Genomic DNA, 12255 nt, shown 5'->3' with positions numbered 1-12255 from the left:
CTGCGCAATAATTCTGCAGCCGGGCGCAACCGCACCGGGCAGTCCGCTCGCGACAGCCGCAGCGACGACGACTTGGTCGGCGTGCCCACTCCGGTCTACGAGCGAAAAAGAAGAAAATAAAGAATAACAAAAAATAAAACCTTCAACGAGAAACGTGAAGCCCTCGCCACGTGCCATGGGGGGCGGCCGTGAACCAAAGTGACGAGCAGAGCCGCCGTTGTTCTTCCGAATTCGGTGATGAGCTCGATATTTCTCGAGAGCCGCATTGCGACGTGAATACGGGAGACGGGGTGGGCCCTTTATCAATGAATTCACGCGGAGCGGTCCTTGAAGAGCCGCGCGCGGTTGCGGAGCCACAGATTGCCGACCCCTGGACTGTGCCCATTATAGGGTTTTCTTTTTTTTGGGTTAGATCGCGTAAATGTAACTGTGTCGTAATAGGTTTTTACTCTTTCAACTGGTACAAAAACTGACACCTTTATACAAGGCATCGTGTTTGCAATAACCACAACACAAGCCATCAAAATGCAAACAAAAAGAAACAACTCTGATGATGATAATGATATGCACTGTCCTTGAAGTTGATCAACTTGACAGTGCATATCATTATCATCATCAGAGTTGTTTCTTTTTGTTTGCATTTTGACTGCATGTGTTGTGGTTATTGCAAACATGATTCCTTGTATAAAGGTGTCAGTTTTTGTACCAGTTGAAAGGGTAAAAACCTATCACTACATTTTGCCACTGGTAAAGGAGGTATCATAGTGTAACTGTGTCGTTAAACCCGCCACCATCACCTGGCACGGCCAGTTAGTAAGGTTTGTGTCACGTAAACAAAACGTGCCAGTTGGTTACCAGTTCAGCGCACCGGTCGTGTGTTGGAGAGTGAACCCGCTACAACGTCTCCAATACCGTGTGACGTTTCGCCGGTAATTACGATAAGCAGCATCATCAGGCGACAGCCGCAGAATTGTGGAGAAATCCTCCTCCCGTTTCGGCCTTAAGCAGAGGCACTATGTGTACGTCAGGTGCTGTCAAACGTCTTTGCCGCTTGTTGTTGTTGTTGTTGTCGTCGGCGGCGGCGATGTCGTCGCTCATGTGCCTGCGTGCCGCTGTGTTGGCCCTGCAGGGGACAGCTACGACGTGTGTGCCATCTGCCTGGAGGAGTACGAGGAAGGGGAGAAGCTCCGGGTGCTACCCTGTGCTCACGGTGAGTGCCTCCGCAGAGACGACACGGCTCCAGTGGGGGCCAGCACCAGCCACCGAAGTGACAATGCAATGCTTCGGAAATTTCATCATCATCAGCAGCAGCAGCAGCAGCATCCTCATCGCCCGATTTTCATTTAAAAAAGACAAAATAACATTATACTGGTAGGAACCTCCTGGTTACACCAGCCCACAGGGGATTATTGTGTCCGTCCGTCGTGCATCCAAAAATGGGAGAGTGAGCGGTGGGCCATTGGGGCCCCAGCCAGGCAGAGGCCAAAGCTGTTTGTGGCCAGCGGGTACCTTGGACGCACAAGGCCAGCCGGAGGGCCCGGAGAACAACGGAACATAACAGACAGCGAGCCTTGAGAGCTGGCAGTCCTTTCGTTTTGCCGACGCCAATGTTAATGCAAATGGAGTATCGGCGTCATTGTAATACGGTACCAACACCGCCGACTGTGCCAACACAGCTGCTAACGCTAACAGCTTGACCCTTATCTCATCGGCAATAGCATTTGCCTACGCCCCACCCCCCCGCAGTGCAGTGCCCGGTATCTCGAGATTAGTCCACGTTTACCTCCCGGGAGACCGAATCCAAACACAGCCATGACCGACCCCAGCCGAAGCGCATCGTTGCTCGAAGGGCGTCGGGCGTGGAGTCAAGATACTGGACCAATCGCAGCAGCAGCAGCAACAGCAGCGTCGTTATTGGCACTTCCTGTAGTTTACCGCGGCCGGGCGGCCGTTGAGTGCCGGCCGGTGCCGATGTTGTAAGTCATCGCCGTGCACGCTACGCAACAAAGATCCCACCCCACGTGTCGCTTGGTGGCCAAGTGCTGCTCGCACTTGGCCCAACAGCCTCCTAAAGGCTGTGCGCGTGAGTTACTTTGTCTTTGTTGCAATCGCAGCACCGTGAGAGGTGGCGACGGCTTTGGGGGAGGCCACCATCCGACAGCGCACTGATCGTGGCCGACGACGACGACGATGATGGTGGATTGCTGTGGGCCGAGTTGACTGAACGAAAGGACTCCAGGGCCTGGTTTCAGATACCCATTGCCGTGGTCAGGAATTGAACCGGAGTTTGCCAGGCCCCATAGCACCGTTGTGTTCTGTACAGCAGTTGCACACCATTCGATAGATGTACATGGCAGCAATCACGATTGTCCACGTTTGAGAAATGACAACGCAAATGACTTCATTTGGATCACGTGTTTATATCTTCTTGGTTCTTTCGGTAAAGTCACGTAGAAGGGAAATAATAAAATAATAAAAATAAAACATAATAAAATAATTCTCACGACGTTTCGGCCACAACGCAAGCAGCCGTCCTTCACCTGAGGACGGCTGCTTGCGTTGTAGCCGAAACGTCGTGAGAATTATTTTATTATGTTTTATTTGTATTATTTTATTATTTCCCTTTTACGTGACTTTACCGAAAGAACCAAGAAGATGAATCCCTGCAGTCACGAAAGCTTTAAATCACGTATATATACGCACGCACACACGTACGGCTTTATTGGCGGTACTCCGGTGCAGCGTAACACGCCGGCTCCGTCTGAAAAGAGTCTTGTCATCACCATTTGAACTCACAATTCGTCAAAACGACGTCGCGAGAACTCGTCTTGACTCGCAGCACCCCACCACATTTTTTGATCGGGGGTTGCGAATGATGGCGGGGGGGGGGGGGGAAATAAATAATGATCACGTTTTTATATTATTGTGTAATATACCGCGCACCACCGCCAATACGTTATTATACATATATACTGCATGCAACGCAACCTTCGCATACACTACTGCGCAAAAAAGATCACCCTCCTGATAAAAACAGTCATGGGACCCTGAGCGTAGCTTTCCTGGCTAAACGAACGTGTAATCGGTAATCGTGGTAATCGGTAATCGTGGTGAATGAATGGCTTGACAAGCTCCTCTGTAGTTCGAAGCAGGTCACGTGGCCCTAGCCGTGCCCCGAAATGAGCTGCAGGCGGGCAAACGTCTGAGCACCCTCGGCTCACAAGCCTAGACATGACTCGCTCCCGAAGGGGTCCCGTGCCAACGGGAGAGGCAATGGACTGTATGTATTTTTTTTTCTGTTCATGAGCGAAAAATATCAAGGGCCCCAGATTAAAAAGTGAGTGCGAGCGACGACGTGAAACGTTGCGTCAGGGTCGGAGCAACTTCGTGTGACGACTGCCAGCGCGACTCGTGCCTCTCCGCCGAAATATAACGGAGTCTTCTACCTACCGCTATTTTTTTTTACACGCTTTTATTTCACTCGCCCTGTCGTTGTCGTTGTCGTATCCTCAAATGTTGTAACTCGATTTTAACCCACTTCCCAATGTGGTATCGACTGCAAACTTGGTATACTTATTCATTCTAGATTTGAAGCTTTCGTGACTGCAAGGATTCATACTCTTAGGTTTTTTCGGTAAAGTCACGTAGGTAAAAAATAAATAAAATTTAAATTAATAAAAGTAATAATAAAAATAAAATAATAAATCACGACGTTTCGGAAACAACACAAGTCTCCGTCATCAGGTGGGACCGTCACAGCTAGATTTACTGTATCAAGTGAGGCTGATGACAATACTATATTCTATCCAAAAAAAAGTATTTTTAAACATTCTTTTTTATATGTTATGTTTCGGATTGGGTCTAATTGTCCATGCTCAACTGACGTTGGCTGTAAATAACCACGGCCCCCTTACGTTATGGCAAGCTTCGGGGCCACTTCCTGGAGTCGTGGAGTTCTACCATTACTACTAGTTAGGGTACATTTCATTAAAGTGTGTTTTTAAAAAAGTATTTTTAAATATTACTTATTTTTTTGACCAGCTGTCATAGCTCTTTTGTCGGAAGCGACCTGCCCACCACAAATGATAGCTCAACGGGGAGTGGCTTATCGCGTGGGAATTTATAGCAGCAGCAAAAATATTCGAAAGGCACGTTTCTAAGCCTCTGCTGTCGAGCCGTGATCAATCCATCGCCTCCCCTAGCCGGTCATTCAGCCCCCCCGCCCCCCACTCCACAATCCGTCCATCCCACAGTGAAAGAGTTCACCTGACGTGAACCGATTCCATCGCTCCGTCTCCTCTCGTGCACGTCCATCCCTTGGTTGCCACTGGAGCACTGCTCTTGACTGGTTGCCCGCCGTCACTTAGAGCTCACGAGTGCCCAAGTCCCATTTACTTTTCTGAACAGTTTTAGCCAACGCTTTTTTTTTTTCACCTGCATATTGTTTTCACTCAAATCCACACCGCCGTTCCTCTTTCGATCTTTCTCAGTGCCGTCATGCCGAGCGTGCATCTCTCCCCCGCTTCGTTTCGGTTCAGTTTTCTCCACGAACGTCGTGTTTCTGATCCGTGCGTCGTAGCGGTGGGGATAGGGGGTTAGGCCATATTCATTCAAACAGATTCATTAAAACAGATTTAAATGCGCTGTGCAACTAAAAAGTTACCGTTACCGTGAACGCGACCGATCGATCTAAAAGCTGACCCTGAAAGAATTGAGAAAAGACGCTCAAAATTATTTCAGCCGTGGTGCCTCTGCCGAGTGGAATGATATTATGTCTGGGCTCAGCGTGTCATCGCTACCATCTTGATAAACACGTATTTTTTTCACAAACATTAACTTTGTTAAGTCAGCGTTGGCATTTTTAGAATTTTTTGAAAGCTCACAATGCGGGCGGACGTCGCTGGTTCCGTCTTTAATTTTTTTGCCCCACGGATTTTTTTTGTCGGATCTCGAAAGCTTAAGAGGGTCGCGTTGAGCCTTGATAGGTCAACTAACAACGTGGATGGCACGGGGTGGGGGGGGCGGGGGGTGAAATCCGTCAACATCCGCCAATGTATTCCTATGCTCCCGCACCTACACTCGCCACGCTCACCAACCCACGCTCACCGCCGGTGTGGTGATGTATCGCTTGAACTAAATTCAACTGAACTAACTCATTTATTTTACCGGGTTAATGCCCACGTGGACATTTTATCAGTCTGTTAAGCGCATGTTTCTAAATGTGGAGGGATAAACCGGAGGACCCGGAGAAAAATCCACGCCACCACGGGGAGAACGTGCAAACTCCGAATATACAGCAGGTGTCAGGGTCGTCGGGATCGAACCCACGACCTCCTGCATACCGGGCGAGGCAGATAACATCTCGCCACCGTGGCGCCCCCAACCACATGGACGTTTCTTACAAAAAGACAAAGATTTCAGCCGTGTGACCATTTTTTTCCAGACTTGTTTATATAAGTTTATTGTGCCACCTGCACCATGAACCCGGCACGGCTAACGACGGTGGTGGCGAGTGACATCTGAACCGGTCCTCAGGTGCCCCCCCCCCCCCCACCTTGACCAACCCCCGCACCGACCAGCGTGGTGAAGTATGGTCACACAAAGCCCCCTGTGGAGGGAGGGAGGGCGATGCGCTCATCCAACAGTGGATTGACAATCGGCCTGAACGCAGTAACGATGGTAGTCCATGGGGGGGGAGGGTGTCGGGGTGGGCCCCCCACCCCCCCACCCCCCACCTTGACCAACCCCCGCACCGACCAGCGTGGTGAAGTATGGTCAAACAAACCCCCCCCCCCCCCCGCTTCAATTTTTTAAATACCCCAGGGGAGATGACAGAAGCAATGTAGACAAAACAGACATGCAATGAAATAAGGGGCACGTGGATGCAGACGAGATAGAGATGTGCGATTATTTAGCGTCTCATGTCGCTCGACTTTGTTACGCTAGGATTTGCATTTAAGACAAAATGTTGAGGCACCCTTCTCAAAGCATGGGGGGGGGGGGGTGGAGGCCCTTTGAGCTGCTTGAGGAGCTAAGATTATGCTCGGTGCTTAGGCCCAGCGCCACCGCTGCTGCCTGTAACGTGGACATGTGGTCCAAATTTTCTCAATTACTCCATAAATTACTTTGCAGGGAAGCCACAAAGCAACATCGCCCCCCCCCCCCAGATTACTGGCAGCTCAGTGGCCACTTGCAGGCGGGTGACGCATGCACCTCGCACCGCACAGGGACAGTTGCCACCACCAGGAGCGTGACGTGTACACTGCGAAGATGCAGCTGATGATGATGACGCGGCTGATGATGATGATGATGATGCTGATGATAATGCTGATGCTGCTGATGATGCTGCTGATGATGCTGCTGCTGATGATGATGATGCTGCTGCTGCTATTGATGATGATGATGATGCTGATGATGATGATGCTGATGATGATGCTGCTGCCGCTGATGTTGCTGCTGCTGCTGCTGATGATGATGATGCTGCTGCTGATGATGCTGATGATGCTGCTGATGGTGACGCTGCTGATGATGATGCTAATGATGCTGATGGCGGGCCCGCCGACCACGCCGCTGTCGCCGCACACGCAGCGTTCCACTGCAAGTGCGTGGACCCGTGGCTGACGCAGCAGCGCAAGAACTGCCCCGTGTGCAAGCGCAAGGTGGTGCGCTCGCACGGCTCCGACTCCGACTCCGAGTCGGACGCCGAGTCGGGCGCGCGCGGCGGCGCCGGCGGAGGCGCCGGCCGCGACGACGACGACGACGACAACGACGCCTCCGAGACGACGCCGCTGCTGCGCTCGCCCGCGGGGCGCCCGCCGGCGCCGTCTTTCGGCTCCACGGCCGGAGCCTCGAACGCCGCCGCCGCCGCCGAAGACGACGACGACGGTGACGATGGCGGGCGGAGGGCGGCCGCCGATTCGTCCGACGAGGATGCGGGGAGGGGGCTCTGCGGGCCGCGCGGCGCCGCGGACGGCACCGAGGCCCCGGAGGACGGAGGAGGGCGCGGCAGGAGACGCAAGGGAGACGCGGAGCGTCCGGCGGCCTCCGCCTACCGCGACGCCGCGGCTGCCGCTGCCACCGCCGGCGTCACGGTACAGGTCCACACGGACAGCGGGGAGGATCGCCAGGATCGTCCCGGATACGGCGGCGGGCGGGGCGGGGACCCCGCGCCGACCCTGATCATTTAAACCGCGGCCGCCGAGGGGACGGGCGCGGTGTTTCTCCGTTTGTTCGTTTCTACCGTTGGTGCGGGCGTGTCAACGGTCGAGAGCGATCCGTCGGTGAACGTCGGTTTGCGTGCGCGATCGCGCGGATCGAATCGCCCGTCGAAGGATGAGAATCGAGCGCCGTCCTTTTTGTTGTTTTGTCAGTTCCCCGTAAGGTTGCACGTTGAAATCAAGCAGTGTCGGGGGCCCTCTGGAAAAGGAGGGATTGGAAGGAAATTGTGGTAGTGAAGGGGGGGGTGGGGGAAGTCCAGCAGTGGGAAAGTTCCAGGCCGACGACAACAACAACCGCAGCTCATGCACACGTTGTAGGTAATTGGCTAACGTGAGACAACTCGATACACAAATCCGTTCGCGCCAACGGCGTTCGCAGGAGAGGGGGAGACGACACTCGAATGGACTCGACGGATCCGTAGGGAGTCCGGCGAAGGCCAATTGGTTTTTAGACGCCTCCCGTTGGGTTTTTTTAATTTTCCGCCCCCCCCACAATCACGGCATACCTCCCTCGTGGTGAAGTATGGTGAAACAAAGCCTCGTGGTGGGGATGGGGGGGGGGGGATTGACAATCGGCCTGAACACTGCCGATAGCCCCCTTGACCTAGGGCCGGAGGTTTTGTTGCAGGTCTCTCGGCCCCCCCCCCTCCGCCTTGCGCGGCGGGACGGGGCCGTGCGGCCTGCTTGGAGCTTCCCCGGCCGCTTTGTAGCATTTCGTTGTTTTCGCTTGATCTCTCAACGTTGTGACGTCGCCAAGCAAAATAGCCGCCGGCGGGGAGGAGGAGGCGATCAATTATCAGCGGCGATTACTAAACGAAAAAAACTGTTACTATTCTTTCGGTAATGTTCTTGAATATTGATCGATCGATCGATTTTTTTCTTAAACTGATTATCGTTTTATTGTTGGAACTGGGCCAGCTGACTCGGCGGTTGATGGGGGTTTAGCACTCAGCTCATCATCCCTCCAGGATCAACGAAGTACCACTTTATTTAGAGACTTGCTTCCCCCGCCCCCTCCCCCATCATAGGAATGGGGAATTTCCACCTCTGGCTCGGTCCTGTAAATAGATAGGGGATAGCATGATGCGATGCTCATTTTAACAAGAAATTTATGTAAAACAAAAAAAATGTTTAACTTTAAATTTCGATTTAAAGCTTTCGTGACTGCAGGGATTCATCTTCTTGGTTCTTTCGGTAAAGTCACATTGAAGGGAAGTAATAAAATAATAAAAATAAAACATAATATTATTTTATGTTTTATTTTTAAATAAAAGATAATATTATTTTATTATGTTTTATTTTCAAATAAAACATAATATTATTTTATCATGTTTTATTTTTATTATTTTATTACTTCCCTTCTACGTGACTTTACCGAAAGAACCAAGAAGATGTTTAACTTTAGTTTCATTCGCAACCCACGACGAGTTGTGCCTTCGAGCAGTGCGACAGCTTCCAAACAAAAACACGAGCGAGGTGGCGGGCGAGCGGGCAGGCAAGCGGACGAGCGAGTTTGAAAAGCTGGCGTGGGTACGATATCGGGGGACTAGCCTAACAATGTCCACGCTGAAACGCCGCTTGCAACGCGTTGGGGCTGTGAGAAATAAGCCAACCGCGCAGCCCTGGTGTGCCCGGGCCCCCCTTATTTCGTGGGTCATTTGCCGCAACGTGATAGAGACGGGGCGGTGGGGTGAGCGGCCGTGGCCTCGCTGTTTGCGCAAGAGCCCCACACCGTCCGCGCTCTCCCGCGCTCTTCCGCCCTGTGTTCCGTTTTCGTGCCGCTCCTCTGATGATTTAGTCAGAACGGTATCAGCCCCCCCCCGACCATCGCCTCTCCAAACACCCCCCGCACCCACCGCACCCACCGCCTGTTGGCTTTCATCTTTTAAAGTGAACGGTTGTTTTAAAGTTATTTTCTGTTGTGGATGGCGCTCCGCCCCCCCGTATTTTGTTATGGTAAATCAAGGGCTACTGAAACTAGACTTTTAAGTGCATGCTGTGCCGGGAAGAAAGTGTGAAGTTTGTTTTCTCAATACATTTCCCCGACAATTATTCTTATTTTCTGATCTTGTAATCGTCAGTTAGGTGCCAATATGTATTTAGCATACGATAAGTTACTCCTGCGTCGGTGTCCGCGGTTGTGCTGCTGCTGTTCGTAGCTCTCGGCCGCGTGTTCTGGTTGTGCCGCTCGCCCCGACGTTGTTCGCCACGAGGTCCGACGTTTCGCTCCGCGTGCCCGGGACCTTCTTCTGGGACTGAATTGAGCCTCGCACACTCTCGCTCGATTACAAGGGTGCCGCCGTGGCGAGATGTTATCTCCCTCGCCTGGTATGCAGGAGGTCGTGGGTTCGATCCCGACCTCCGATGCCTGTTTTATATTTGGGGTTTGCATGTTTTCTTTCCCCGTGGGCCACGTGGAGTTTTCACCCGGGTCCTCCGGTTTTTCTCTCCACGCATTTCGAGTATTTTGCCTGCTGTACATTGCAACATGATGCGCCACTTTGTTGAGCTATCATTTGTGGCCAGGTCGCTTCTGCAGAAAGAGATACACACAGCTCAGTGGGCTATGTAGCTGGCGCTGCTGTGTTGCTTCAGCTCTTGACGTAGGTCACTCGCTGTTGGGTTTCATCCTCCCAGCACGTGCGGAGAAACGTCGAGACGTTGTGTCCAAACAACACGCGGTACAACCCCTGAAATGTACAGAGAGCATTTTTGTATTTGCCCGTTACCACTGTCAATGCAGATTTATGTTCACGCCAACGTTAACCCTGACCGCACCACCGACCCACCCACCCACGAATTAGTTAAACACCCTGCAGGGGAGAGGCCCTGGATCCCTGTAATTCCAGGGTCAGTTCGGTCTTCACGATCGGTCGAGATGGGTTGGAGGCAGCGGTGACTTCGTGTCGAGCTCTCGTCTCGCGTAACTCAACATCAGCGTCTCGCACTCGCTCCCGAACTCTCATCCGCACACATCCCACCACACCCCCCCGTCCTTCATCTTCACTTGCATTTAATTTGCTTCATTGGTTCGCACCGTACGTAGCCAACTGTGCTAATCGGAGATGCGATTTGTGTTTCGTGCGAGAAAAAATGCGTTGCGTTGCCGTCCCCCCCCCCCCCCCTGCCGCGCCAGACTTCATCGCAATTTGTGGCTCTAATGCAGAGTTTACCGTGTACATATAGATTCGAAATAAATAAAAATACACGATTTAAAACAGCGGACCCAACGACGTAAGATGTTTCGAGTGGCTCGGCCGCTAACAAACACCGTGCACGTTTGCGGTGCTGGTTGCGAAATCGGACGTTCATTTCTTTCCGAGTGTTGACGATGGTTATTCTCATGGGGATTGTCACTTGTCCTTGCCGTGTACTCGAGCCATCGATGCAAGCTTGCTTTTACGTACCATTAATCCATGTGTGTGTGTGTGTATGTTGAACTTTTGTCACCGTACGTGGCCAACCGCACTAATTGGAGGTACGGTGGAAGGACAGAAAACTACGCGCAACAAATCGGTTCTAAAGAAATGGGTTTGCCGATCTAGATGACGATGATGTAATAGCGCACAGTTCAAGTGGCTTCCTAATTTCGGGAAGGAAGGGCGTTCCAGACGGCCACAGAAGCGCATCTGAAAGCGCCGCGATGCGGTGGTGACCGTCTTTGTTCGATGGCCAGCAGAAAGAAGCCATGCATGTCACCTTCTCAACCCTCCCAATAAACCCACTTCACAAATTGACACTTGAACTTTTTTTTCGTGCATTTTTTTCAATTTCGTGAAATGCAAGTAGTGTCCAAAGCTGACGATAACCGGTGCAATTTATATTTTTTAACAAAAATCCCATTCTTGAAATAGCTTTGCTTAATAAGCGTTCTCACCCACGTTGCTTCATTTACCGTGGACGGCTGCAACACCGGGGAATCGGCAGAGTTGCGTCCGGGTCTGCAACTACGCTTTGCCAACTGCCCTGGTTCTTCCCCTAGGATTGTCCTTTCTGTTGTTTGTGTGTTTGAGCCGGGAAATCTGTCGGTCGTCCCGGGGACAATAATGTGCATTTCTGCTGCTGCTGCTGCTCTATTTAAGACCGGGAGCAAGAGCAGAGCCTCACCATTTTGGCGAATTGCCCGATGATGCTGGATGCAATTACCAGCGAAACGTCGTACAACTCAAAAATTGTAAATGTTGTGGTTTCACGCTTCAACACACCGGTGTGGGGCTAAAGCAGTGCACTATTTGTCTTTTGTCAACGTGACACTTTTTTTTGTCGATTGGGCGTGTCGGGTGGTGGAGGGTTACGACACATTTATAAATAACGCGATCTAACCCAAAAACGTTGATTATGAATAATATTGGTCGCGAAAGCCTGCTACGTGTTAAACTTTCTATACAAATTGTTCGCGAAGTCCTGCCCCCCCCGCCCCCCCCCCCCCTCTTTTGAGATGTTTTTTCCCTTCTCACTGCATGTCCCCCCGGGTCGGTTTGCATCTCCGAGGTGAACGTATTCGTACGTTGTTGCATGCAACGGAGAGTGTGGCACTGCGATCGGTTGGATGAAGTCACACGGGAGCTTCGTGAAATTTCAACGCAAAAATTACAGATTGCGTGTTTCCCCCCCCCCCCCCCACACAGACATACACACCACACAATGTGTGGCAGCATGGTTATGTTTAATGATAAAGTCTATCACGTGTGTTCATAAAGGTAACCAGCAACTCACCTTGGTCATTTTGCTTGCATGTTTGCGCCTCTGTTAAATTTGCTCGTCACTGCCTTGTGTTGTCATGGATGCACCCCAAGCAAGGCAGGCTGCGTTTCCTTTCCTAGATCCCCTGCTGGGTTCGACTAGTTTATCATGGGCCAGGCTGTCTATGCGAGAGAGGAGGGTAGGGGGGGGCGGGGTGTCAGGCCCCTTTAGCCTGCACTGTGTCGACCATTAGAGTTGGGACTATTAGTCGGTTCTGTTGATTGACTCCAAATTGTAAGTGAATACTTTTTTTCTTGTGGTTCATTAATCGGGCCTCTTTCAAATTGGCGGCCGC

General features: G+C 51.6%; 1 protein-coding gene across 1 annotated transcript in view; it reads left to right on the top strand.

The window, feature by feature from the left end:
• The window catches only part of LOC144735713 (E3 ubiquitin-protein ligase RNF13-like), a 71899-nt gene extending 59967 nt beyond the window's left edge, over positions 1 to 11932 (top strand). The window contains exons 8-9 of the mRNA XM_078618215.1: positions 1130 to 1210; positions 6589 to 11932. Of these exons, the coding sequence (XP_078474341.1) occupies positions 1130 to 1210; positions 6589 to 7187 (680 nt within the window). The 3' untranslated portion in view covers positions 7188 to 11932. The remainder of the gene's footprint in view (positions 1 to 1129; positions 1211 to 6588) is intronic.
• Positions 11933 to 12255: the final 323 nt, after the last annotated feature.

Source organism: Lampetra planeri, chromosome 56 (assembly GCF_965212315.1).
Source record: "Lampetra planeri chromosome 56, kcLamPlan1.2.h2, whole genome shotgun sequence".
NCBI classification, from domain to species: domain Eukaryota; kingdom Metazoa; phylum Chordata; class Hyperoartia; order Petromyzontiformes; family Petromyzontidae; genus Lampetra; species Lampetra planeri.
This window is presented reverse-complemented; position numbering and strand designations above follow the sequence as displayed.